Source organism: Epargyreus clarus, unplaced genomic scaffold (assembly GCF_041222505.1).
Source record: "Epargyreus clarus isolate Ecla_fem2 unplaced genomic scaffold, WU_Ecla_fem_2.2 ptg000036l, whole genome shotgun sequence".
In the NCBI taxonomy this organism is placed as follows: domain Eukaryota; kingdom Metazoa; phylum Arthropoda; class Insecta; order Lepidoptera; family Hesperiidae; genus Epargyreus; species Epargyreus clarus.
In genome coordinates, this window is record NW_027332241.1 from 7,026,761 (window position 1) to 7,054,586 (window position 27,826).

Below are 27,826 nucleotides of genomic sequence, written 5' to 3' on the forward strand. Positions count from 1 at the left end.
ATAAGAGTAATAGTATCGATGCCGATATTTACGATATCGATATTAATATAACCGATACGAATAATTGTGATACTGATATAAATAATATCGAAATTAGTGATATTGATATTCGTATCTCGTGATAGATGACGTATCTCGTGTCATATTGTTCGCACAGGTTTCACAAAGTGAAAATAAAACTACCCACATCCTTTAAACATTTATTCGCATAAGATTATTACTATTCCGGAGCGTCCGTTGCGGGGGCGTCACCACCCCCTGTTGCATCCGTACCACCTGTGGAATCTAGAAAAATAGTTTTTGATTGAATGTAATCGAATACTACAGTCGAGACTAATAATGAATCTGTACAATTTATTGCTTATATCGAATTTAAATCGGATCTAAAATTCTGGTTATTGTTCCGAGCATATCATTCTTAAATACTTTGATTATGCGTGACAAACATTTACAAATTCAAATGTGTGGATAGAGAGTTTGCAGTAAATGCCAAGTGTGTGGATGCAACATTTTTTTTTAATATTAGAGTAGCAGACGAGCATTCAGTCCACCTTTTTTATAATATAGGAGTAGCAGACGAGCATGCAGTTCACCTGATGGTAAGAGGCTACTGCCGCCCATGTACTCCCCATGGACATCTGTAATCAACCTCAGATAGGATTAGATATTCCTACCTGAGGTCGACCACAGATGCGCTGCTACCCCTGAGGACTAAGCTGGATGGAATCGGAAAAGTATGTCTCCCTTACCACACCCTTCAAACCAGAACACAGCAGCGTATAACGCAGTTGTTATGAGGCAAAAACCACCTACCACCTTGGAATATAGAGGTTTGGTGTTGTCAGTCAATGCCAATCGGCTAGAAATCGGCTTCGAAGGTGATAGAACCCTTTGTGGTTCGACTCCGGCGGCACCACCGCCACACCTATTTCTACCTAATAACAGCAGTGTTAGGCGCTGCTGTGTTCCGGTTTGAAGGGTGTGGTAAGGGAGACAGACTTTTCCGAGGCGTTCCAGCTTAGTCCTCAGGGGTAGCGGCGCATCTGTGGCCGACCTCAGGTAGGAATATCTAATCCTACCTGGGGTTGATTACAGATGTCCATGGGCGGCAGTAGCCACTTACCATCAGGTGGACTGCATGCTCGTCTGCTACTCTCATATTATAAAAAAAAAAAAAAAATTATGCTCGGCAGATGCTTAGTGACCATTTATCTCACCTTTATTATCCTCTGAATCCTCATTCTTCGTGGCGTCTGCTGGCGCTGCTGTTGTGGTGGCTTTTGTCATCGATGACCACGGGCTACAAAGAGTATTAATTTTGAAAGTTGATAGAACAATCACGGTTCGGCCAGGGGGGTACCACCGCCACACTTGTTTTGACGGAAAGCAGTGTTGTGTTTCGGTGGAAGTGTGTGGATGACTGACTTACATATGAGGCGAATTTAGTCCTTAACAGCGATAATATATCTGTGATCGGCTTTAAACTTGTTATATATGGAGTTGGTTACAGTTGTCCATGGCCAGCTTGAGAATATTAGATATACATACATATAGGCTATACTTGCATCTTTTTCCACTGATGTGAAATGTAACAGTGATGTAAAATATACTTCAAGATACTCCCAGTTTTAGGAGAATCCAGTCGAGCGATAAAAGGTACCAAAGCCTCATGCTTATAAGATATCGAAAAAATAAGAATAAGGGGATGTAAGTAATGGGGGTGTACCCACTAAATTTGTTTTGAAAAACAATTTTTGAGGAACTTACAAAGTTTTTTGTGTTGTTGGCATGTATCTAGCTGCTTTCGCTCTGGACTCGAGAATATCTCTGTAAAAACCTTCACCATTAGTAATTAGTCGAGTATCTTCTGAAGGTGGTAGAATATTAAAAAATACATAAATAAGTTGCATTAACCACTACTAATCGCCTAACCTACTAGTTGCTCAAATAATAGTAGGCAATGGAAAATCAACCCAGCAGTTCTTAACACAGCTGTTAGAAGTTTAAAGATGCCTAGAACTTACCGCAGTAGACTAATACTGATCTTCGCGCTAGGCAGCCGTGCTTCCACAGGATTGGACACCACTATGATGGCTTCATCATCAGGGAAAGTCTCTTCGGTTACCACGTCTCCGTAATACTCGCCGGAGTCCCAGTCATAGTAGATGTACGTTTTGAGGTCCTGGGAATACAGGAATAAAAGTAAAAAACTCCGCAGTTTTGTCAACAACTTCGGATGGGAGACCGCTAGTTGGTTTCAGGCGCGCTTTTGTATTTCGTGGCAAATTAATTTTTTTAGGGTTCCGTACAGAAAGGGTAAATATGGTGTAGCGACTTCCCGCTACTCGTCAAGAGATGGCGCTGCTGAATCACGCTATCGAAGTTTTCTAAAACATGTTGCATATATACAAGCTACGAGCTGAGACTGTTGGAGCACGGCCGCTCCCCGGGCACGATCACCTAGCCCGGAGAGAGATCTCCCCTTGCTAAAACGGAACCCTATTACTAAACCCTCGCTGTCTGTCACAGGGCTATATCTCTTGAACCGGTACAGAGAAATGAAGTTTTTACAAAGTATGTATAACGGTAGCCGCTCGAGTTCTTAAAGTTAGGGATGTAGGTCCGCAATAAATAATAACCTCTAATTAAACATAATTTTAAAATGCAAACCATGATTATAACAATTTGAACGTTAAGGGGTTCTTTTAGTATTTTATTTATATATTTAATCTTTATATATGGTCAATATTAAAATAAATGTGGTACAAAAGGCGGACTTAATGCTAAATAGCATTTTCTCCCAGTCAACCAGAAAAATTAAAGGCGGTATAATTATACTAAAAGTGTTCGAACTAATCAGGCAACTCATGTTACTCGTAGTAAGAGAGTTTTTTTTTTAATACTTACTTTACTTAAGCTAGGAAAAGCCTTAACGCTCTCCTGAAAATTCATTCTCCGTCTACCCCCCAAGATTCTTCGAAGCGCACGCCGCACAGGTATCGCCGTCTCGCTCGCTCGTATGAGATTTAGCAGGCGTATGACAGAGGGGAAGTCCCATTCTGTGGAGTCAACGTAGCCTGGTGGTGCGACTTCGAGGGTTGCTTTGAAAGAAATTATTATTAATAAGGGTATTTTTAGATATAGGCTTTATGATGAAGCAGAGGTTCTATCTCTAGACAAATACATAGGATTTGAAAGGTGTATCACCGGATAAATGAACATTTTTAATATTTAAGAAATGGTCCATCGAGCCAGATGTTATTTTTTTTATAAAAAACTAAATGTAATTCAAAATTTGATACTGTGCTAATAAGAACAATATCAAGAGATTAATTTTAAAGCACAATTAAATAACTTGAAGTCATTGTTTTTTTTTTATTAAACTTATAATTTATATTTTTTACAGAAAATTGTTTAAGCAACCACAGATATGTTTATATAGCTGAGACATCAAATATTAGGGAATCTTAATATAATTTATTATTTTACTTCTTATTATATAATTTAGCAAACCTTTAATCTTTACAGTGGGTAGTTTTCGAAAATCGTCAAAAAGCTTGTTTTTATGGTAAACAACAACTTTGTCCAACCATCCAGGTTGGCGGAGACTGAAAGATGCTGTGCCCGTAATACAGAATACTAAAAAACTGTATATCTGAAAAAAAAAACAATTATTACATACTTGAATGTGGTAGAAACCTTTGTGGTTCGACTCCGGCAGCACCACCACCACACCTTATCTGCCTCATAACAGCAGCGTTAAGCACTAATGTGTTCTGGTTTGAACGGTGTGGTAAGGGAGACATACTTTTCCGAGGCGTTCCAGCTTAGTTCTCAGGGGTAGCGGCGCATCTGTGGCCGACCTCAGGTAGGAATATCTAATCCTATCTGGGGTTGATTACAGTTGTCCATGAACGGCAGTAGCCACTTAACATCAGGTGGACTGCATGCTCGCCTGCTACTTTTATATTATAAAAAAAACTTTTCCCTACTATGAACTCAAAAGAAAGTATTTAAATCTTCAGTAGTAAAAAACTTACAAAATATAAATACATTGTAGGTATATGCATTAATGGAATACCTTGTTCTCTAATTTTATTATAGCATGTTCCATTTGTGCTTAATAATGTGTTAAATTGAATCTTATGTAATTAATCATGTACTTTATAGTTTTGGGGCATAAATATTATTTGAGTACACTTTGTAAGGATTTCCGTTAATCATCGACGAGGTATAGCGAGTATTTTTTACATGGAATTAATTAAATTCTATACCTACTTTTAAATGTAATATTCTTAGGAACAATTCTAGTAATTTTATGTAAATAAAATCCATTGAAGTTATCTGTCAACTACCAATTTATATATATCAGTTAATAAAATGTTTTGTAAAGTATTAAGAATAATGCATATCAGTTTACTCAATACTTAAATTTTATAAAAATTACGCTCGCCGAGTACAGACGAGTAGGCGTGATTAGAAGTATGTATATAACTCACTCACGTGTACTCGGCAAACCACGTTATACGCCACGACATTCGTTCATCGCGAGGCATCTCAGCGCGAATCAGAGAATTACGAATTTCCTCCCGTGCGCAGCGTTTACATACTCGACCCATCGTTCACGAATTTATTTGGCATTACATAAAAATTATGCAACACTACCATAGTCAATACCTTTCACTAAAAAAAGATGTTTGATTGACGTAAGTCAATCGCTAATGTTTGGTAATATGACATTGACATTTAAATAAGTTCGACGTGTCGGCACGGACAGTCTCTCACATTTATTATATTTTTTAAATATAAACCGAAATAAAATAAAAGTAAAAACGTAACAAACGTACGTTGTTAAACTGACGAAGGATCCTTCTGAATTATTTCGACGCTGTGCTAAATATATTTAAGGAGATAAACGCCTTTTTGTGCCAACCTTTTTCGTAAACAAAGAATTTATAATGCTAGTGTTGTTTTAAAAGTTGGTATCGTAGTTTAAACATTTTTATGAGAGGGAAGTGTTTGAAGTTTTTGAAAATGAGTGGGGTGAACCGGGACGCTCCCTGTGGGATACAGTGTGTCCAGAGGATCAGTGGTTGGTTCTGTCCAAGGCTGCAGATCAACAGGCTTCGATGGTGAGTCATTGTGTTTGAATTTGAATAGACAACTGTATTTTAGACACGGCGTCAGAAAATAGGTGTACTGGTGTTTTTCGGGTTTTTACAAAAGTGACAATTTTAATAAGGGAAACGTAGAAAATTTGCTTTCGTTCCATCTGATGGTGGTCACTGCTACCCATGGATAACTGTTTCCAAGTCAATATAAAACAGATTCTACCTGAAACCAGTCACAGATGGATAGCCACTTCTGAAGACTAAGGTTACCTCACATGCAAGTCAACCGTCATCTACATCTCCACTGAAATGCATGATGGTATAGTCTGCATAAAACAGCTAGTCCGCTCTGAATATAAAAATGAATTGCATCGCCATAGCAGATTGTATGACTACACCTGCTCGCAACAACTTCAGAGCGGACTAACAGTTTGTCGATAACTATACATGCTAGTAATAGTGAATTGTGCTTAAACCCACACATCTGAAAGTTTATTAAATAAGTTTTCAAAGGTGTGTGAAGTTTCCGGATCTGCACTTCACCAAATGTGAACTATGATCTTAATCCCTGCAAGGAAACCCACTGGGACTGTTAATAATTGAAAAAAATGGTAGACATACCATTACTTTTTGCAAGTCACTTTCGAGTCAAAATGTTACAATATATTTTTCCTGTTTCTATGTTTTAAAAGTTTTGTAATACCCTTTTATGTTCAAAATTTATAAGGAAGGAAAGGAAATATACTGCGGGCTTCTAACCATAGAGGCATATATGTAATACTTATTTTTCAGAAGACAAAAGATTAATAACCTTTTATAACATCAAATATTTTTTATTGTTGCTGTAAAAATATTTATTCTATTAATATGATCCATTGAGAGATTATATTGTATTTCATAAATTTGGAACTGAATATCATTGTATTGTATTCCACTGGTCAAATATCTTTGTCCAATGCACATTTGATAAAATATTGGATGTCTTCATTCTATTTGATATTTGATCAAACAATTTACCAGCTAGACAAACTCATTTCCAGGCCAAAAACAATCGCCAAAAACAGTCGCTCCACATTCTGCCATTGTCATAACTATTAATATTATAAAGAAATCTTGGACAAAAATATAAGACGAGTGGAATGGGCATCTGTCAAAGAAATTTGATCAAATGTTGGACATTGAAATTGGACAAAGATATTTGATGAGTGGTATACCACCCTAAAAATGCATTTATTATATGCCCCTATAGTTTGTAGCCAGCGACACATCACTTGTTTTTATTAAGGTGGTAGAATCCTTTGTGGTTTAACTTTGGAGGCACCATAACCACCTGTTTCTACCCAATAATAATTATACTGTATAGCACTGCTATGTTTTGGTTTGCTGGATTTGGTAAGGAAGACATACTTATCCAAGGCATTTCAACTAAGTCCTCAGGAGTAGGTAGTAGTATTGCATCTATGGGCGACCTGACTGTACCTGACGGTAGCACTTTAATCTTATTTTGGGTTATTACAGATGTCCATATGGCAATGAGTTAGTATCAAGTGAACTGTATGCTTATATGCATGTGCTTACAATATCTTTAGATGCTTTCTACACTCACAGGTATACACTACGATTCCCTGTATCATGGGTGCTATGTACACACACGCAGACATACACACACAACCAAACCTAACACATATGTTATCTTCTTTCATGATTCAGATATTTGTTGGGCTGGGAATCGAACCCCATACCCCCTACATATCAGATTGGTAATGTGACCAAGACAGACTGGTCTTCATAAAATAAAATCCAGGAAGTAAATATTAATTGACAAATGTAGTATTGACGTAAATGATATAAAACCATAAAGATGATAAGATAACTATCTGTATAGTTTTATTAATGTTTTTGTCAATTTTGGTTAAACTCTAATCTATTATTGATATCGGGCACTGATTGCTTAATTGAATGATCAATATCATTATGTATTGATATATAATTTTTTATAATATAGGAGTAGCCGACGAGCATGCAGTCCACGTGATGGTAGGCTGCTGCCTCCCATGAATGTATATAATCAACCCCAGATACAATTAGATTCCTATGTGATCTTGGCCACAGATGCGCCGCTACCCCTGAGAACCCTGTTTAGTTCTATTCCGGCGCCACCACTATTTCTGCCTAATAACAACAGTCCACCTGATGGTTACTGGTCACTGTCATATGGAGATCTGCAATCAACCACAGATACATTAAATTCCTAAATAAGGTCGGCTACAGACGCGCCGCTACATCTGAGGACTAAGCTGAAATGCCTCGAAAAAGTATGTCCTTACCACATCCTTCAAACCAGAACACAGCAGCGCTACACTGCTGTTATAACAGAAACAGGTGTGGCGTTGGTGCCGCCGAAGTCGAACCACAAAGGGTTCTACCACCTTCAAAATTCTTTGTTGAAGGTGGTAGAATTCTTTATGGTTAAACAGTAGCGTTAAATGCTGCTGTGTTCTGGTTCGAAGGGTTTGGTAAGGGAGACATACTTTTCCGAGGCGTTCCAGCTTAATCCTTAGGAGAAGCGGCGCATCTGTAGCTGACCTCCAATAGGAATATCTAATCCTATTTGGGGTTGGTTACAGATGTCCATAAGCGGCAGTAGCCACTTACCGTCAGGTGGACTGCATGCTCGTCTGCTACTCCTATATAATGAAAAAAACCTATCACACTCATTTGACTAAGTCCTCATAATATCCACGTAGATACAGTCGCACATATCTGATCAACAATGTACGGTGTCATAGGCTACGTATGCGAAACTTGTACAAACATAGTGTTTGTTGATTACTCAGAACACACATCAGCATTGCGGGCCGCGTGTGTACACTGTACGCGTGGTATAAGGTCATGGTTTGACTACTAGCGAGTAGGTTTTGCGATGGCGATTTTGTTTTATAAAAAAATAATAGATATACGACGAGTATATAACTTAGTCCCTTTGAGAAGTCGGTTAAAAATTGAAGTAGCGAAAATGCAGTATTAAATTTTAAGAAATTCTTAGAATTTAAGTCAAATTCTAAGAAATTCTTAGAATTTAAGTCAAATTCTAAGAAATTCTTAGAATTTAATTATCACAATAGAAACTAATTATCGCGTGAAGTTTACGGACTTGAACAGCGCGGTGGACTATGGCTAATCCTTCTCATTCTGAGAGGAGACCCATGCCGTGCTATGACGATGATGATGATAATGATGAATATCTTAACCGTTAAAGAAGGTGATAATTAATTTGTAATACGCACATAACTTTTTAAAATCAGACGTGCGTGAGTTTCGAATCTCTGACTACTCAATTGAGATTCATCCACTTGATTAGTACGCTCCAGAAAAACTTATAATATATTAAAATAAAGGCCCAGTACCATCCAACGTTTATCTTTACAACTTATCGCTAACGATTACACGAGGCCTTAACGCGATTACACAAAACATATGACAACAAAGTAGAATTTGATATGGTGATGGTCCATATTCGGTAATGTAATATAGGTTTTGTTTTTGTTAGCGTTTATGGGCCAAATGACACAATTTAGTTTATGTAGAAGTAGCTGACGCGTATGCAGTCCACCTGACGGTAGGTCATTGTCGTATTGTCCCTGTAGTTCCGGGACTAGAATAGGGCTACGGTATCTCCTGCCTGTCGTAAAAGGCGACTAAAAGGGGGCTTCCGGGGTTGCGGGCGGCAAAAGTGTGAGCTCGAGCCGTCCAGCAAGCAACCCCGAGAAGGACGGCGGTGTGTGTGGCCGCATACCGTCGTAAACACCAGGTGTGCCGAAGGAACGTAAACTGCTTCCCCCAGGGCAGAGCCCGATAGCTGCATCGCGCTCGGAGGACTCCGGTTGAGGACTCTGGAGATCCCGGAGTTCTACACCAAGCGCTGAGGACGGCCACCGGGGGGTAAATATCCCTCATAACCCAGCCAGCGCTCCCACGTCGTCGGGTACCTTTTGAAGGTTTCCCCCTCGTAAACAAAAAAGGGTCACCGTCGTATAGACGTCTGTAATCAAAACTAAATAGGATTAAACACCTTTTTTTCGTGGGGAAACCTATCATGGGTTCCTCTCCTTCGCGGGGGCAGCAGAGAATATGTCGGACTCCTACCGGCTAAAACCCCACGGTGTTCCTCTGGACGCTCTTTGTCGGGACCACGGGTACGCTAGTAACACTTCCGCGTAAGGATTAAACATCTAGCCCAAGTCAACCACAGTGGTGGTGACTAGTGGTGCTAGCCCTGAAGACTGAGTTCGAACGCCCTCGGAGATCCCTTACTGCACCTATCAAAGTGGAACACGGCAGCTCTTAAATGTTATTATAAGGCAGAAATAGGTATGACAGTGGTGCTTCCGGAGTCGAACTACGTGGTTGAGCTGATGTTCTACTTCCTTCTGCAATCATAATCTTTAGTTTTTACCCACTGCGGAGGGTAATGTTGTTCGAGCGTATGTATGTATGTGTCATTCTTTGTCACGTTGCAGCACAAACGACTTGACGGATTAACATATGAGGTGTCGCTGGATTCCTCTAAATTTTGCCGCTTACGTGTAAAATGTGGAATGAACTTCATCGTGACGTATTCTCTCAGGACTATGACATGAGGCTCTTCAAGAGGGGTTTTTTTATTATATATTTTTTTTATAATATAAGAGTAGCAGACGAGCTTACAGTCCACCTGATGGTAAGTGGCTACTGCCGCCCATGGACATCTGTAATAAACCCCAGATAAGATTAGATATTTCTACCTGAGGTCGGCCACAGATGCGCCGCTACCCCTGAGGACTAAGCTGGAATGCCTCGGAAAAGTCTTTCTCCCTTACACACCCTTCAAACCGGAACACAGCAGCACCTAACACTGCAGTTATTAGGTAGAAATAGGTGTAGCGGTGGTGCCGCCGGAGTCGAACCACAAAGGGTTCTACCACCTTCAAAATAATAATAATATGGGTGTAATAAGAACTCTCCTTCAAAGCCGGCGATGCATTGGCGACTCCTCTGGTGTTGCAAATGTCCATAGGCGACGGTGACTGCTTTCCAGGTAGCCCGTCTGCCTTATCGTTAGGTTGAATATTTTAAAAAAATGTGGGAGTGACATAGACTATATTTTTTAGCAGTCGGAGTTTTTTTAAAATAAATTTCTAGTTAATTATGCATATATTTATATTTATGTAAAACATGCGCCAATTCGAAATATTTGAATCACCAAAGTTAAAACAAAAGAAAGGTAGATTATATTGGCATAAAATAAGCTTGTAATAAAATCTGTTATCAACACTGGATTTTACTATCACAATTTTGTTCCCACAGCACCATTTGTGCAAAACAGTTAGATAATGACCCATTGTTGTATGTTTTTTAATTAGTCACGATTTCGCTGATTACGATTAGTGTTGGTGCTATGTACAAATACGATAGATAAGTAAAGATCACTCACTCCTAACAAGAAAATGTAACAGTTTTGACCATTGAAATTGTCACTGTCATCTATTTTCGTGTTTGAAAAATATTTAAAAAATGTAGTTTTTAGATCATTTACGAATAAAAAGATATTTTTCCGCACTTTTTCTTCGATTTTGTGTTTTTGCACCACTTAACTGCACATGTCGGCGTTGCTCCGCGTAAATTACACCATGCCAGCCATTAAATGGCTGAAACATTTGTCAGCCGTTTAAGCCATTTAATGGCTTGCTTCAATTACAAGGCGGTGAGATATCGTTACTTATCTATGACAAATACGTACTGTGCAGTGTTAACCTCATTTCAACCTCTGAATTCGGTGAACCGAGGTTGAAATCCCACGCAGCTCTGATTTTTCAATTATGAGCGTATTAGAAATTAATTATAACTTGCTTAAGCGGTGAAGGAAAACATCGTGAGGAAAAACCTGCATACTTGAAATATTAAAAAAAACCTCAATAGTATGTAAAGTCTATCAATTCGCACTTGGGCAGCGCGGTGGACTATGGTCTTTTAGGTCTTCTCCTTGGAATAGGCACTCGCGCCCAGCAGTAATGGATTGATGATGAAAGGAGACATACTTAACCGATGCGTTTTAAGTTAGTCCTCAGGGGTAGCGACATCTGTGGCCGACCTCAGTTAGTAATCTAATCCTATCTGTGGTTGATTACAGATGTCCATTAGCAGCAATAGCCACTCACTATCAGATTTACAGCATGCTCGTCTGCTACTCCTATATTGTAAAAAAAGTTATGTGGGATTACGGATGTCCATGGGGGGCAGTAGCCACTTATCATCAGGTGGACTGCATGCTCGTCTACTACTTAAAATAAGTCCCTATTTCTAAAACAAAACCCTTCTTCCAGGTACCAAGTGAGCGTCCTCGTCCTCACCTACTTCACGTACATGACGTACCACCTGACCCGCAAGCCGATATCGGTGGTGAAGAGTGTGCTGCATCAGAACTGCAGCGCGCTGCCGCCGCCGCCGGACGTGGTGCCCGGGGACGACCAGTGGTGCAACTGGCCGCCGTTCAGTGAGTATACCCTGGGATCCTGGGAAGAGGAGGCATTCCTATTTCTTTGTCATAGGAGAAGAGTAGTTTAATGAGTATACTCTGGGAAGAAAAGCTCTTGAGTACAAGGTTAAGTTTCCCTAGGTTTCCATAGGAAAAGTGGTGTAGGACTCCCGTTAATTAAAAAACAGAACAGGGTTTAATCCTGCAAATTTTCCATCGGATCACTAGTCTAAGGATGAGGTTTCATCAGCTGGAGTCCTGAAGAACTTTCTGCTTAGGTATTCCCGGAACGCTATGATATGGGCTCTTCAAGAAAGTGGCTAAATTAGATCTTGAAAGGCTGCAACGCATTGGTGACACCTCTGTTATTGCAAATGTTCATAGGCGACTCTGACTGCTCTCCATCAGGTAGCCCGTCTGTCTTATCACTAGGTCTGATTACTAAGAAAGCCTAATGTGACGTACATGACGTAATGACGTACCACCTGACCCGCAAGCCGATATCGGTGGTGAAGAGCGTGCTGCACCAGAACTGAGCGCGCTGCCGCCGCCGCCGGACGTGGCGCCCGGGGACGACCAGTGGTGCAACTGGCCACCGTTCAGTGAGTATACCCTGGGATCCTGGGAAGAGGAGGCATTCCTATTTCTTTGTCATAGGAGAAGAGTAGAGGAGGGAAGGCAGGGGTTAATCCTGGACGCTTACATCGTATCGCTAGCAAAAAGATGACGTTCCATCTATATCAGCTAGAGTCTGAACGGTCTCCTACCTAAAGTTCGATTTATTATTTTTTTTCGACTAAGAACATTCTGCTGAGTTATTCCCAAAGCGCTACCTACCTCAGGGAAAAAATAGCTTGACACAAGGGTTAGCTACCTCGTACATCTCTGGTAGAAAGGCAGCCTGCATGCTTGTAGTATTCTAAAACATCACTCGGAAAAAACTGACAATGAAAACAGCAACTGACATCAATCCTATCTGGGATTGATTATTAATATACATTCGTCAGTAATCAGATGGACTGCATGCTATTTACTTTACTTACACAAAAACACAATCGTTCTTAGTAGATGCAAGTTTTTAAATGTCTTCCTCATTTCTTGCCACAACAAGCTAGGAAGTAAGTTTTTCACGTATTTAACACGACTTTATAAAAAGTAATGTAAAAAATGTAACTAACTTTTGTTAATAGTTTTGAAGTATCAATAATAATTGTAGTACAAGTAAAATAAGTAAATTTTTACTTGTTGTAACCCTTTTTACGGCGGCTATAACAACACATTCTTAAACATTGAAAAGCTTGAAAATAAATGGGGGTCGCCCATTAAAGAAACTGCTGCTACGATTTCGAATTTTCACAATACATTTACTTTTGGACAATATATTTTAGTATTATTATTTATAGTAGTATTATTTATAGTGTAACGTTTTAAGAAGCAGCATTTTTTTAACTTTTAAGTGGCTACTGTTACCCAAGGACATGTGTAATCAACCCTAGATAGGATCAGAGACCTACCTTAGCTCGACTTCAGACACGTTGCTACCTAGAACTAATTTAGAACACCTTGTCTACCGATCTATCTCCCTTATCACACCCATCAAACCAGAACACACTGCTGTTAGAACAGAAATAGGGGTGGTGGTAGTCGAACAATAAAATTCTACCTAATGTTACATATAAAATATGTTTCAATTTTATTAAGTTAAGATTAAAACTACTTCGCAACAATCCGCTACAAATATGTATGATGGTATATATTTTAAATGCAGTATGTACCACCCTCCCTCCCTCAAAGGATGCATGCAGATGCAAAAATTAAAATTATACACCACCATACATACCACCACCAACACGTGTTTCGCTCCAAAACGGAGCATCATCAGGGTAAGTTGACTCTACGACGGTTAATCGCTAAGTCTTAGCATGGATTTCCGCAAAGTAACGCCTGATACAATTAACTATGTTACAATTTTATTATATTAGATATGTAATATGAGGTCACACGTGTAATTGTAGGTAATATTATCTTGTTGTCAACGCCCATATGCAAATGCAGTTAACTAGTTACGGAAATATACTTTGTTTTCGAGTAGAAAGGTTTAATTTTAACTTTCTCATAAGTCAGTCAGTTAGCGGTTCATTAAACTCCGAAATTAACCTGAACTAAAGTTTTAACTAATTATTTTTTTTCTTTGACACGGACGATATACATTTTAAAAAGTTACAACTAAGTAGAAAAAATTATAAATAGTATAATTGTTTTAAATAAGTTCTATTTTAGTTTATAGTTTAATTAAAATTAGATAAATACAAATTTTGCAATACTCTTAACTATTACTGAAATCTATTTTACTTCTCATGAGAAAAATCATGATTTTTACTAAGTAGGTAATAGACATTTATTAGAATAATTTTATCTTAACACCCCGTTTATATCTACAGACATTGAACGTGTCAGACACGTGTCGTGTCAGACAAAATTATATTTATATACAATATGTCACCAGGCACGGCCCGTGTCTGCGCTGTTATGGTAGATATAAATACGTCAAGACACATTATAGTATTGTATAGGAGAATACTTTGTCTGTCACGGCACGTGACTGACACGCTCTGTGTCTGTAGATGTATATTAAACCTGTTACCCTAATACATATTGAACACCTGTCACTGTGGTCCTGTTTTCAAGATGCATTTTTGAAGTTATACTTCTTTTGGCTCGAATGAAAAAATATATTCGACGGATTTTTTATAAAACCGACATTTAGAATCGTCAGTTTAGCAAAAAGGTTATTAAAGTTTAATTATAATTTTTTTAGATATCGAAAAAAAAATGTTATATAATTTTGTAATAGTTTTACTTCTTGTACATTGATACAAGCAGTCTTTTCTTTTATTAAAAAGCCAAAGAAGTTTAACTTCTCACATGTGTACATAAGTACACACATGCTTCGCAGCCCATCATCTTATATTTAGATTGTGTTGTTCACAGATACTAGCGATGCGAACACACTGCTGGGTACATTGGACTCCGCGTTCCTCTTCTCGTATGCTGGCGCCATGTTTGTGTCTGGTAAGAATTATAGATACTTGGTATTATATTGACTATTCTCGCAAAGTCGCTGAGAGCACCTACTCAGGAACTGGGACTAAATATGTACTTGTAGCCACAAAAGTATGTGAAGTCTACCAATACGCACTTGTCCAGCGCGGTGGACTGTGGCCTAATCCTTCTCACTCTGAGAGGAGACTCGTGCCCAGCAGTGGGACAGTACTGGTTGATGACAATACATCCACATAGCACATATTGGTAAGAGTTTAGACGGAAATCGCAACTTTATGAAGAAAATGGGCGCCACAAAGAAGCAAACAAACATGCAGACCACCTGATGGTAAGCTACTGCCGCCCGTGGACATCTGCAATCAACCCCAGATAAGTTTAGATTCCTACCTGAGGTCGGCCACAGATGCGCCGCTACCCCTGAGGACTAAGCTGGAACGCCTCGGAAAAGTATGTCTCCCTTACCACACCATTCAAACTAGTTAATAGGCAGAAATAGTGTGACGGCGGTGCCGTCAGAGTTGAATCATTTAACTTTGCAGAAATAGGTTTGGCGGAGGCGCCTTTGGACTAGAATCACTAAGGATTTTCCCCTCAAATCAAATCAAAATCATTTTTTTTTAATTCAAAATAGGTTCTTTACAGAGCACTTTTTGTTTTGCACTTTGCACTTTTCTTTTGTTCAAAATGTTAACCGTATTTTATTTATGATAATTTGACAGGCATGGTGGCAGAACGAGTGGACTTGAGATACTTCCTCTCGATCGGGATGCTGGTATCTTCAATCTTCTGCTATCTTTTTGGACTCGGGAAGACCTTGGGTATACATCATATATCCTTCTATCTTCTGGTCCAGGTGAGTTTTCTTCTGGAATTTTCCTGAGATGTCTAAAGTACCTTGTAGTCGATTTTCGAATTTTCGAATTTATTGATTTACGTAACATAGAAATAAATTGGAGAAAGCCAATTTTGAAACATCATGTCAGAAATAGTGTAATATTTTCCCGCTGTTTTAATGAAGCATGAAAAGAGCATGCCACCCACGTGCTGTGGTCATTGTCGTGGTTTTTGAGGTCGGCTACAGATGCTCTCGGCTCTCGGTCCACTAGTTCACCACGTATATACTTACTCACATTCATAAACACACACACACACGTACACACAAACAAACACACACACACGCACACACACACACAAACACACGCACACACACATTCATATTCATACCGAACACAATATGATTCACCAATTAACCACTTACTTTGGTGGACTGCATGTTCGTCTGCTACCCCTATATTATAAACAATATTGAATAAAGATTGATTTTTAAGTTATTTCATTAAGCTACCCCCTAAAGTAACTTAACCCTTGTCAGGCAGGGGCCGGTATAGCGCAGACTACAGGTTGGCCGGGCACTGTGTCAATAGTGGGCAAATGGTTTGGGAACAGCAAAAAGGGCCTAATCTTCGGTATTTGGAACTCGCACACCTCGCTCGGGAATATATTGGGTAGGTACGAAACGTCAAAATAATTATTAATTAATGCAGAAACAAAAACTTGACTGCTTAAAAATATAGTCTGGTCATTCCAACATTAGACGAAGTTAACGACACCTCATATGTTAATCTGTCAAGTCGTTTGTGCTGCAGCGTGACAAAGAATGACACATACATACATACGCTCGAACATTACCCTCCGTGGTTGAGTAAAAAGTAGTATAAACGGAAATATAATAAAAAGTATGTGTGTACTTATGTACACATGTAAGAAGTTATACTTCTTTGGTGTTATTAATAAAAAATGGTGCGTGTATCAATGTGTACACGCGCAAGGAGCGAAAGTGAAAAAAAAAGTATTGGTACATATTGTGTCGTAATATCATTTTATATCTAAAAAAAATAAACTCAGTTACGACCTTGTATATGAATCAAATCTGACCTTGTTAATATGTCTTTTCTTCAAAATGATCTATTCCTTTAGTTTGTCATTCATCAATTCTTCTAGCCTGCTAAGTGGCACTATCCGATGGTGTAATACAGGGTGCTTTATTTTTTCACAACGATCTCGTTCGTTTCTCGGTTAGGGATAGATAATATTTTTTAGACAACTATTGATGCAGTTTTATTTTTTATCAAAGTCGGCCTCGTAACTCCTTTCAGAATTTTTTGCTAATAAAGAAGTTTAAATAACATGGATAAATGTCACTTTACAGGTACAATGATGGCCGCTTCATACGTAGAGAAGGATTGGGCCCTGTCCTTCGTGTGGCCGGCGCTGGTGATGGGCGTTGTGGCTATCCTGGTCTTCCTGTTCTTGGCGCCAGAGCCTCGGGCGCTTGGATTGCACCCTGGGGAACCTGAGGTAGGTTAGGTTGGATTAGTCATCTAAATAAAGATAATAAAAGATTAGAGTAAGAGAATAAAGATTTTATTTTTTGTTTCTTTCGAATATTAAAAGTAGAATTGTAGTTATTTTGTCACCCTTGCCAGCGTATGTAAGCAAAACTATTATCCCCCCTCTATTTACATAAACATTGTGATTAGAACCTACGAAATTTTGCAAAAAGTTCATGTCACCAAAATTAAGTTTTTTCAGAGTTTATTTAAGTTTAGTTTAGTTACTAGAATTAAGTTTTTTTGAGGCGTTCCAGCTTAGTCCTCAGGGGTAGCGGCGCATCTGTGGCCGACCTCAGGTAGGAATTTCTAATCCTATCTGTGGTTGATTACAGATGTCCATGGGCGGCAGAAACCACTTACCATCATGTGGACTGCATGCTCGTCTGCTACTCCTATATTATACCTAAAATAAATATAGTTCAAAAAACTAAAAAAAAAACGCTTTTATGATAAAATCAACTAAAAAGCTTTCGGTACTCTATTTCATTCTTTAATACATGCACGGTAAGATAAGGATGTATGTTGATCTCTTTCTACTGAAAAACGAAGTTACTCACTGACAAACATACAAGTGAAGCTAATATAAAGCTTGTAAAAATACTTAAAATGACCCTTAGGATTTATTTGAAGGTTACTTGAAACTTATCCGTCGATTGGTCAAAATATTTTCGCTACAATGTTTGGATAATTTGGGCCAGTGACACATTATCACGGTCTTGGGATCTGACCCTATTTTGAAGTTATTTTCGGTTCGTTAGACATAGGATCGCACGACCGGTTGGACGACTGGTCGCTTTTCTAGTCGCTCGTTGTAAAAGTATTAATAATTGATATATTATTTTATGATTTATTGATTTTGCCTTGAATATGTAAGATACACACAGATACGCTACATATATGCCTCCACACACACTGTTGTAAATTAAGATTGAAGAAGGAAATTAATTACTAATAAATAAAATATAGTATTCATTTCTTATTGAATATAACTATACATAACTAACTAAGTGTGAGTAGTAACTAGTATAGTTGAGTACGAGTTAGTATAGTTGAGTATAATTTACTACAGTTATATAGTAAGTAACTATTTGAGTATAATTCTGTTCTCTTGCTCAGTATAATTAAGTATGAGTGAGTATAAATTTAAGCAGTGATAGCCTAGTGGTTAAGAAACTCAGCCTCTCGATCGAGGGGTCCGAGGTTCAAATCCCAGGCACGCACCTCTGATTTTTCAAAGTTATGTGCGTATTAGAAATTATTTATCACTTGTTAAACGGTGAAGAAAAACATCGTGAGGAAACCAGCATACCCGAGAGATTTATATAAAAAAAAAAGAAATCTCGAAGGTATGTCAAGTCTACCAATACGCACTTGTCCAGCGCGGTGGACTATGGCCTGTTCCTTCTCACTCTGAGAGGAGACCCGTGCCCAGCAGTGGGATAGTGATGGGTTGATGATGATGATAATGAGTATAAATTAGAGTAGTTCAGTTTTAGTGTCATTAAATATATCTGAGTATAAGTGGAAGTAGTTTGAGTGAGTTTAGTAAGTATTGTTGAGTAGATGTGAGAGTAGTTTAGCTTGAGTATCATTAAATAAAGTAGAGTATGAATAAATACATTGTGAGTCAAGCTTGAGTAAGTAATGAAGTATAATTAAGTATAAGTGAGTATAGTTGAGTATAAGTGAGTATAATTAAGTATAAGTAAGTATAGTTGAGTATAAGTGAGTATAGAGGACTTTTCCTCAATTGTTCCAGCAAAGTCGAACGCCACGAAGGTCGTTGGAGGAGGACGAACAGACACAAGTCATAGTTGGTGATCAGGTGAGTTTTTAACTTGAAAAAAATGGGAGTAAATAACACTTAAAACCATTTTATAAGAGTAGTATATAGAGACACGATTTTATGGGCGGTTTAGAGTCTAAAGTTAGACTTAAAATGATGGGTGGTTAAAGTGGTAGAAACCTTTGGGGTTCTCTGGAGGCAGCATTGCCACACTTTAAGAACGATGTTAAAGGTGGTTTAGACACACAAAGATGAGTGGTTAAGGTCATAGAACCCTTTAGGTTCGACTCCAGCGGCACCACCTCCACACCTATATCTGTTATAACAGCAGTGTAGCGCTGCTGTGTTGTTTGAAGTGTGGTAAGAGAGACGCTTATACGACGCGTTCCAATATAGTCTTCAGGGGTAGCGACGCATCTGTGGTCAATGTCAAGTAGGAATCTAATCCTATCTGGGGTTGACTACAGATGTCCATGGGCGGCAGTAGCCACTTACCATCAGGTAGACTGCATGTTATAGACTCCTGTTATAAAAAAAATATTGTAAGGAAACAGTCACATGTGACTCTAACTTAGTCCTCAGGGGTAAAAGGGGTTGAAAGGGGAAAGGGAAGACTAAAATAAAGGATATGGGGATATTTAACATGTACATGTTTCACTAATTATATTGAGCACTTATTAACAATGAAACGGTTTGAAGAACATAGATTTATTGTTTATGTCGAATTCAAATATATTTGTGACTAAATTTTAAAATTTTGAATCCTACTTGTATTCAAAATAACAAGACAGTATATTGAGTGGAATGTTGTTGAGTAAAAACATTTTTATTCATCATTTTTTATTTTTTAAATACATTTTGCTTTTCTGACCAACAAAATTTTACTCAGACTATTGTTATTAAAGATACTATATATGATATTTGATGTTATCGGATAATGTAAAAAAAACCGAATATGATTAAAAAATTACGATTTTTATTTTTTTACTAAATTTTGCAATTTTTTTTGTTATATTAAAAAAACGCATTCTACAAAACATTTTGAAGTTTTTTTTTCTTTTTTAAGAGTTTTTTTTACTTGACGCCCCATAACCTATTCTACATGTTTTATGAAAGTTCAACTTTTTTTACCCGCGTGGCAGAGCGGTCACCATGCCGGTCTGACGCGCAGAGGGTCCCGGGTTCGATCCCCGGCCAGACAGATTTCTAAATGATGAATTTAGATTTCTGTTTCTGGGTCTGGGTTTGTGTATTTGTCTCTGTGTGTGTCCATGGCACCCACGACACCGGGAATCCTAGTGTGGGGCTGTGAGTGTAGAAAGCGTTTTTTTATAGAAAGCGTTTTTTTTTATATAATTTCACATTAATTTATATACTTGTAAAATTGTAATTTTTCAACATTTCTTTTAATTTTTATAAGATTTTTTTTAACTTGCCCCCATACACATATACAGTATCTTTGATTACGTATAATCCCCACTGGATTGCATAGCACGGTCTAACCGCATGCGTTTGCAGGCGGCGAGCCTCCGACCGAACCGACACTCCACCAACACACCGCAGGTATGTTACCATCACAACTATACAATGGGGCGTCCATTCATTACGTGAAGTACTTAGGGGAGGATGGGATGGAGTCAAATCTTATCTAATCTTACTTTTGTAGTGAAGGTACAGGTTCGTGTGAGTAAAGAGGCGTCTTGATGGCTTTATTGTAACCAACTTAATGTTACTCTAACACTAACTTATATTACGAAGCCTTAGCTCCACACTGCACCTCCGGGACTTATTTAAAAAAATAAAATTGAACTAAAATAAATTTCTATTTTTTTTTATTAGGAAGCCTTAGCTCCACACTACACTTTGGGGAGAGGCGTCTCGGCAATAATTACCTATTTTTTTCAGTATACTTCCGAAAAATAATTTTTAATTAAATAAAGCATGTTTCATAAAATCTTAGCCCTAACTATTATTAAATAGAAATGTTAAACAAGTTATTTTTTCTTTTATATTTAGTATCAGTTCAACGCATATACACTAGAATCACACATCTTGAATATCATGTGAGATTTGGGCATAGGGAGGGGGTTAAACCAAATATCACGACATCTCATCAGGGAGGGGATCTCAGAAAATCGATAAAACTTTCTTACGTAATTAATGGATGTCCCCCAAGGTCCATCTGTTAGTCGTAAGCCCTTTGCTGGCAATTTATTTATTTCTCCCTTTAAAACAGCTTTGGCGTCTGCATGTTATAAATTAATTAATATCTCACTTGCTATAACGGTGAAGAAAACCATCATGAGGAAACCTGTATACCTGAGAGACCTAAAAATGAAATTCTAATATATGTGAAGTCAATCAATATGCCAGCACGGTGGATTTTAGCCTAATCCTTCTCATTCTGAGAGGAGACCCGAGCCCAGCAGTGGGACAGAGAAGGGATAAAAATAACATTTCTGACTTCTCGACTATATTTTTTCTCGCATCGAGCAGCATTATCGACCAGAAATCCCTAACTGATGATGATCAGAAACATTGCTCTAACCAGATCCAACCAGACGACGCAACGGAACAAACAGCTCTCCTTTCCCGCCGCCCATCGCCGTCTCGCTCGCACAGCGCGGTCTCGCTCTCGCGTGCTCTCGCGATCCCGGGCGTGCTGGAGTTCTCCCTGTCGCTGCTGTTCGCGAAGCTCGTCAGCTACACCTTCATGTACTGGCTGCCGCTCTACATCAACACGTCCAGTAAGTGGCATCTCGGCTATCTTCGTATCGCCCGTAATACATTTCACTATTCATTATGACACCACCTTTATATACTTTTTGACATATTTAATTTGATATAAAAAACGTTTCATCCATTAAGCAGCTCGGTGAAGGTCGTCTTATATCGGGATCTTCTACCATGACTATGATATACCGTTCAGTATCCCAACGTGAGTTTTATTCGCAGCGCACCTAACCCCCAAGCAGTCGGGGGAGTTGAGCATAGCGTTCGACGTGGGCGGCGTGATCGGCGCCGCGGCGGCCGGGTTGCTGGCTGACTGCGCCGGAGCGCCCGCGCTCGTCTGCCTCGCCTTCTACGCGGCCACCGCGCCCACCGTGAGTACACACACACACACGCACACACACACACACACACACACGCGCACACACACACGCGCACACACACACGCACACACACACACACACACGCACACACACACACACACACACACGCCTGCGTAACATTCACCTCACATGCATTCACCTTCCCTCTAATATAAACACACACACACATACGCACGCGCACACACACACACGCGCACACACACGCACGCGCACACACACTCATACACACACGTCTGCGTACCATACACTTCACTTCATGTACACACACAAACACCGCCGGCCTGCTGTCTGACTGAACTTCGCCTTCTACGCAGCCACCACGCCCAACGTGAGTTGTCCCTACAAACACACAAACTTGATATACATAACATTAACGCACGAATATGTCTATATCAACACAGTCAATCCTCCCCACAATCACAGTCACCCCCCACACAGATATGCACACACACACACACACATCTACTCTCCTTTCTTCATACACACCTCCAGACTGCACAAATGCCCCTCCCTACACACATACCCCCTCCAACACACATCTAAGTAACAATAAAACATATGTACATTAATCCCTAGCTAAACCAGATGTGGGGAGTCCTCATCTACGCACTAAACGTGACGTCACACTCGGTCATCTCTCCTCACTCAAACATATACAAATATACTTCCGCTCACACAAATAGACCCGTCCACACATCCACAAACCTCCCCTATCTTACACACACACGCCTTTAACCCTCCCCCACACATTAGATTAAAAAAACGTGAAAAGTGTAGCGTATCTTGTTAAACAAACTTCTTTTTTTAGATAAATGTAAAGCAAGATCCTGGAGCTAATGCTTTATTAATTATATGTAAAAAATGATGGCATTTAAAAAAAAATAAAAACATAATAATAATTATTATTTCAAAAAAAGACAATCCCACTGAGTTTCTTACCGGATCTTCTCAGCCGTTTAAGAAAAGTATTGTAACTGACAATTTGTAAGTGCCGCCGTTGGCCTATACAAAATAAATATATTGCATTTCATTTCACTTCACACACATTCATCTACCCCCACGTGGGGGACGTACAGTTAACTCCCCACATCCGCACACGAAGCCCCTCATACAAAGACACCTTTACACACCAACGTAAATAATGCAAAGATCCTCATCTATCTACCTCCAGCTCCTAGCATACCAGACATGGGGAGCTCTGTCCTACACCCTAAACGTGACGCTGCTAGTAGCAGCCGGGGTGCTGGTCAACGGACCCTATGCCCTTATCACAACCACCATATCTTACACATAATCTACCTACATTCTTACAAAGGCAGCCCACCCTTCACACAGTCATCTTGCTTCCCCCTCTCTCTCTCTCACACACACACACACACATTCCCCCTCCTCACACACAGATACCCCATCCCATACAGAGTTCCCCCTCACACACACTCAGTCATTCTCCTCACTCACATATACAGATATGCTTCCCCTCACAAAACGAACACCTCAACACATCCACAAACCCCCATCTTCCACGCACACATCTACCCTCCACTCTCCAACACACACCAAAGCTGCCTCCCCGCATCCATGTACCGACCCTTACATACATACAGATCTTCAGACCATCAGACACCCCCCTCCCCCCCAGACGCCGTTCCCACATATATAAACAGCAACGTAATACTAACGGTCTAATCTCTACCTCCAGCTCCTAGCATACCAGACGTGGGGAGCTCTGTCCTACGCCCTTAACGTGACGCTGCTAGTGGCGGCCGGGGTGCTGGTTAACGGACCCTATGCCCTTATCACCACCGCTGTTAGCGCTGAACTGGGTAAGTGGTACTTTGATGGTAGGGTCCTAGGGCTCTAGGATAATAGGGTTCGAGGGTGTTTTGCAATAAGAGTAGCAGATGAGCATGCAGCGCACCTGATGGTAAGTGTCTACTGGACCATGGACATCTGTAATAAACCTTAGATAAGATTAGATTTCTACTTGAGGTTGGTCACAGATCCTTTGCCCGAAGGACCGCTAAGGACTAAACTGGAATGTCTCGGAAAAGTATGTCTCCCTTACCACACCCTTCAAACCAGATCACAGTACCGCTTAACACAACTTTTATTACACAGAAAAAGGTGTGACGGTGGTGCCGCCGAAGCCGATTCACAAAGGGTTCTACCACCGTCAGAATTTCTGCGAATTTCTACAGAAATATTACTATAATTGTCTTTTAATAGTTACAAAATGTATTTCTTTAGCTAGTAGATTAATATTTTTCAATATGACATAAGATAGATTAACTGTTTAGTTAAGTAATAAGTATTTAATTTAACTATTTTTGCAGGTACTCATAGTAGTCTCGCGGGCGACGCCCAAGCGTTAGCGACAGTCACTGCAATCATAGACGGTACCGGGAGCATAGGTATGTATATAATCATGTTTATTACGTTCACGTTAATTTCACAACTATCAAACGACAAAAAGCGTTTGTGTACCCCAGTACACACATGAGAAGTAATACTTCTTTCGAATATTTCACACATGCTTCGTATTATCTATACTAATATTATAAAGAGGAAAACTTTGTTTGTTTGGTTGTAATGAATAGGCTCAAAAACTACTGGACCGATTTTAAAAATTCTTTCACCATTCGAAAGCTACATTATCCACGAGTTACATAGGCTATATTTTATATGAAATATATTTGATAAATAAATTTTGAGGCGGTACAATGTTTGCCGGGTTAGCTAGTATTAAATATTGTATTATTTTCAAATAAAAAACATAATACCAATAAAATTCGAATATAATAGCTTTAATAGATGTTAAATGTTAAATTTGTGAAGAAATAAATATTTTTTCTTTTTTTTTCTTTTGAATAAATTCGTATAAATATCCAGATCCGAATTTGCATATCAATAACATACCTAAAAAGAAGTATAACTTCAATATACAAAGACATAATACCGGTCTGACGCGCAATAGGTCCCGGGTTCGATCTCCGTTGCTTACGATATTCATTCGTCTATGGCTCACGGAACTCACGGAAAATGACCAAGTTCCTACTCAATTAATTGGCCCACTATTTTCGAAAATTGGCTGTGACAGACAGACGGACAGACTTATGGACCCTAGAAAGGTTCCATTTTTTTATTTCGTAGGGAACCTTAAAAAATTAAGCTCATATGAGTATACGGTTTAGGTGCTTCCTATAAAGATCCCATTTTTAGTTTTTCGTAGGGAATCTTAAAAAAATTAAGGCTTATATGCGTGTACGTTGTAGGTGCTGCCATTGGTCCCATGCTGGCGGGCGTGGTGTCCAGTTGGGGCAACTGGTCCTATGTGTTCTACATGCTCATCACGTGCGACTTCCTGGCGCTCGTGTTGCTTATCAGGTCAGAATTAAGATAATATTAGCATTAAGATAGTATTGAAGGTGGGTTCTACCCTTTGTGGTTACACTCCGGCGACACTACTGCCACACCTATTTCTGTTATAACAGCAGTGTTTAGCGCTGCTGTGTTCTGGTTTGAAGGGTGAGGTAAGGGATACATACTAAGTCGAGGCGTTCCTATTCAGTTCTTATATTCGATTCCTATCTGAGATCGACCACAGATGCGCCGCTACCCCTGAGGACTAAGCTGGAACGCCTCGGAAAAGTATGTCAAACCAGAACACAGCAGCTACACTGCTGGCAGTGGTGCCATTGGAGTCGAACCATAAAGAATCCTCTTTCAAAATGTTATTATTACAACCTCGCTAACAGTGCCATTTATATTTGTCTGAAACATTTATATTTATTTATATTATATAACTATTATAACCGTATTATATATTCTTTTACAGGATAGCAAGATCGGAATATAGGAAAATTCGCTACGAAAGGCGTATGGCGAGCCAACGTGTCGTACGGATAGAATAACGACAGTATTAATATAAGATTAAGGTATAATTTCACTTAAAAACCCCATGGTCTCACAACCAATTTTACTTAGAAAATGATTGAATTTTAATTGAATTTATTTGTAGTTGTATAACTTGTTTCAATTGAGATTGTAATAAATATCATTATTAGACAAAGAAAAACCCGATTGAGTAAAAATATAGTCTATGTCACTCCCACATTTTAGAGGAATCCAACGACACCTCATATGTTAATCCATCAAGCCGTTTGTACTGCAGCGTGACACAGAATGACACATACATACATACATACATAGCTAGAACAACATTACTCTCCGCTGTCGGGTAATAAAAATAGTGGCAAATTTTTTCCCCGTTTATTCTTTGTGGCGCTTTTCGGTATCTCGACAAGAGAAAGCGCCACAAGTATTCTGAATCACACTATCGATGTTTTCTCAACTCTGCATAAATGTACATAGGTATAGTCCGCGTAAAACTGCTAGTCCGCTCTGAATATAGAAATGAATCGCGTCGCCATAGTAAATTGTATGACTACACCTGCTCGCAACAACTTCAGAGCGGACTAGCAGTTTGGCGATAACTATACAGGGTAGCTTTCTGAGAGGAAACCCGTGCTCAGCAGTGGGACAGCAATGGGTTGACTAAGGAGGGTAGGGTACACATTGTAATACTCAAAAGCCTTTTTCCAAAGTGAGTCGTGAAGTAAACTTTACCAGCGTGCTTCAGAATCCTTGGTGCGCCATCTTTTGGCGAAATACTGAATGTGACCACAAAATGAAGAGGCCACCATTTTGAATTATATTCTTAGTTGAAACAAGTATTTATATAATTGTGACGATTATGCAGAATACTAAATATATGTAATTAATTATGATTTCCAAAATATTTTGGTTTATTTCCAAAATATATTATGGTGAAAAAATGTTTTTTTGCGAAAATTTTGTATGTACATAAATTGATATTGGATTTTTAGACCTTTATATACATTGATAGACAAAAGAATGGACTTCGGGTTCAAAAACAATAAAGTATAAAGTGTTAAAGGGGAAGAAGCGTATGTGTACCTATGTACACACTTTGTACTGTGTACTTGGGTACACATATAAGAAGTTATGCTTCTCTGACGTGTTTAACAAAACATCCAGACCCAGATAATATTCCTAATTCTAAATCTGTCTGGCCGGGGATCGAACCCGGGACCGTCTGCGCGTCAGACCGGTATGGTGACCGCTGCGCCAACGACCAATAGCGAAAGTAATTACTACAAAAAAAATATGTGTTACATCACAAATCTTCGTCCCCCGATAAATATGTATTACAATATCACACAAGACTTGAGTCCCATTCAAATATGATTTGTATTATATATAGGGTGATTTTTAAAATGGGCTTTCAGGGCTAAATCCGAAACTATAAGGATTAGCGAAAAAGGTTAAAATGAGTTGTTACAAGGCCGATTCTTAAGTATATATTTTATTTTACAAAATGAACTCGTTCGATTCCCGGCTAGGGAAAAAAAATCGGCCTCGTAACTCCTTTCAGCATTTTTCACTGATCCTTATAGTTTCGGATGTAACCTCGAAGGCACATTTGAACTCATTCATCCCATATAGTTGCGCGTAATATCGTTCGCCATTAGAATATGTGTTACATCGGCACGCAATTCCGCCTTACGATAAAAATATACTCCGATCTGTTTATCCATGCCCCAAAAGAAGTATAACTTGATTTTTTCTGAATTTAATAATAAACCCGACGTCCATTTATAATGTCAATGTTAATTTATGTTATATTTGTATAAGTAGCCAATTTTTTTAAAGGTGCGTTTATAAAGATGCCGGTTTTCGGCGTCGTATTTCTAGTTATTTGTGTGTGTTCTTTTTCCTGTTTTTCTATTTCCAATTACCGCTTAGAATGACACTGATGTAAGTGC

At 39.0% G+C, this 27,826-nt stretch overlaps 2 protein-coding genes across 4 annotated transcripts; one reads left to right on the top strand and one right to left on the bottom strand.

Moving 5' to 3' along the window:
* Positions 1 to 220: 220 nt before the first annotated feature.
* Positions 221 to 4,114, bottom strand: LOC140756843 (uncharacterized). The gene is made up of 7 exons (XM_073092372.1): positions 4,082 to 4,114; positions 3,514 to 3,655; positions 2,908 to 3,101; positions 2,025 to 2,182; positions 1,768 to 1,827; positions 1,218 to 1,300; positions 221 to 285 (listed from the first exon to the last, which is right to left on the bottom strand). Exons 1-7 carry the CDS (start codon positions 4,112 to 4,114, stop codon positions 221 to 223), a joined length of 735 nt encoding a protein of 244 aa, XP_072948473.1.
* Positions 4,115 to 4,712: 598 nt separating this feature from the next.
* On the top strand, positions 4,713 to 26,182 carry MFS16 (major facilitator superfamily transporter 16). Of its 3 annotated transcripts, XM_073092536.1 has the most exons (14): positions 4,714 to 5,132; positions 11,474 to 11,643; positions 14,617 to 14,697; positions 15,408 to 15,541; positions 16,061 to 16,193; positions 16,898 to 17,046; positions 18,841 to 18,906; positions 20,386 to 20,430; positions 21,419 to 21,614; positions 21,823 to 21,971; positions 23,680 to 23,803; positions 24,314 to 24,391; positions 25,253 to 25,364; positions 25,816 to 26,182. In XM_073092536.1, exons 1-14 carry the CDS (start codon positions 5,005 to 5,007, stop codon positions 25,889 to 25,891), a joined length of 1,641 nt encoding a protein of 546 aa, XP_072948637.1. In that variant the 5' UTR covers positions 4,714 to 5,004; the 3' UTR covers positions 25,892 to 26,182. The 3 variants fall into 3 exon arrangements, with proteins under 3 accessions (XP_072948638.1, XP_072948637.1, XP_072948639.1); XM_073092537.1 differs by lacking the exon at positions 20,386 to 20,430 and having other exon boundaries at positions 4,713 to 5,132; XM_073092538.1 differs by lacking the exons at positions 4,714 to 5,132; positions 11,474 to 11,643 and adding an exon at positions 12,167 to 12,227.
* Positions 26,183 to 27,826: the final 1,644 nt, after the last annotated feature.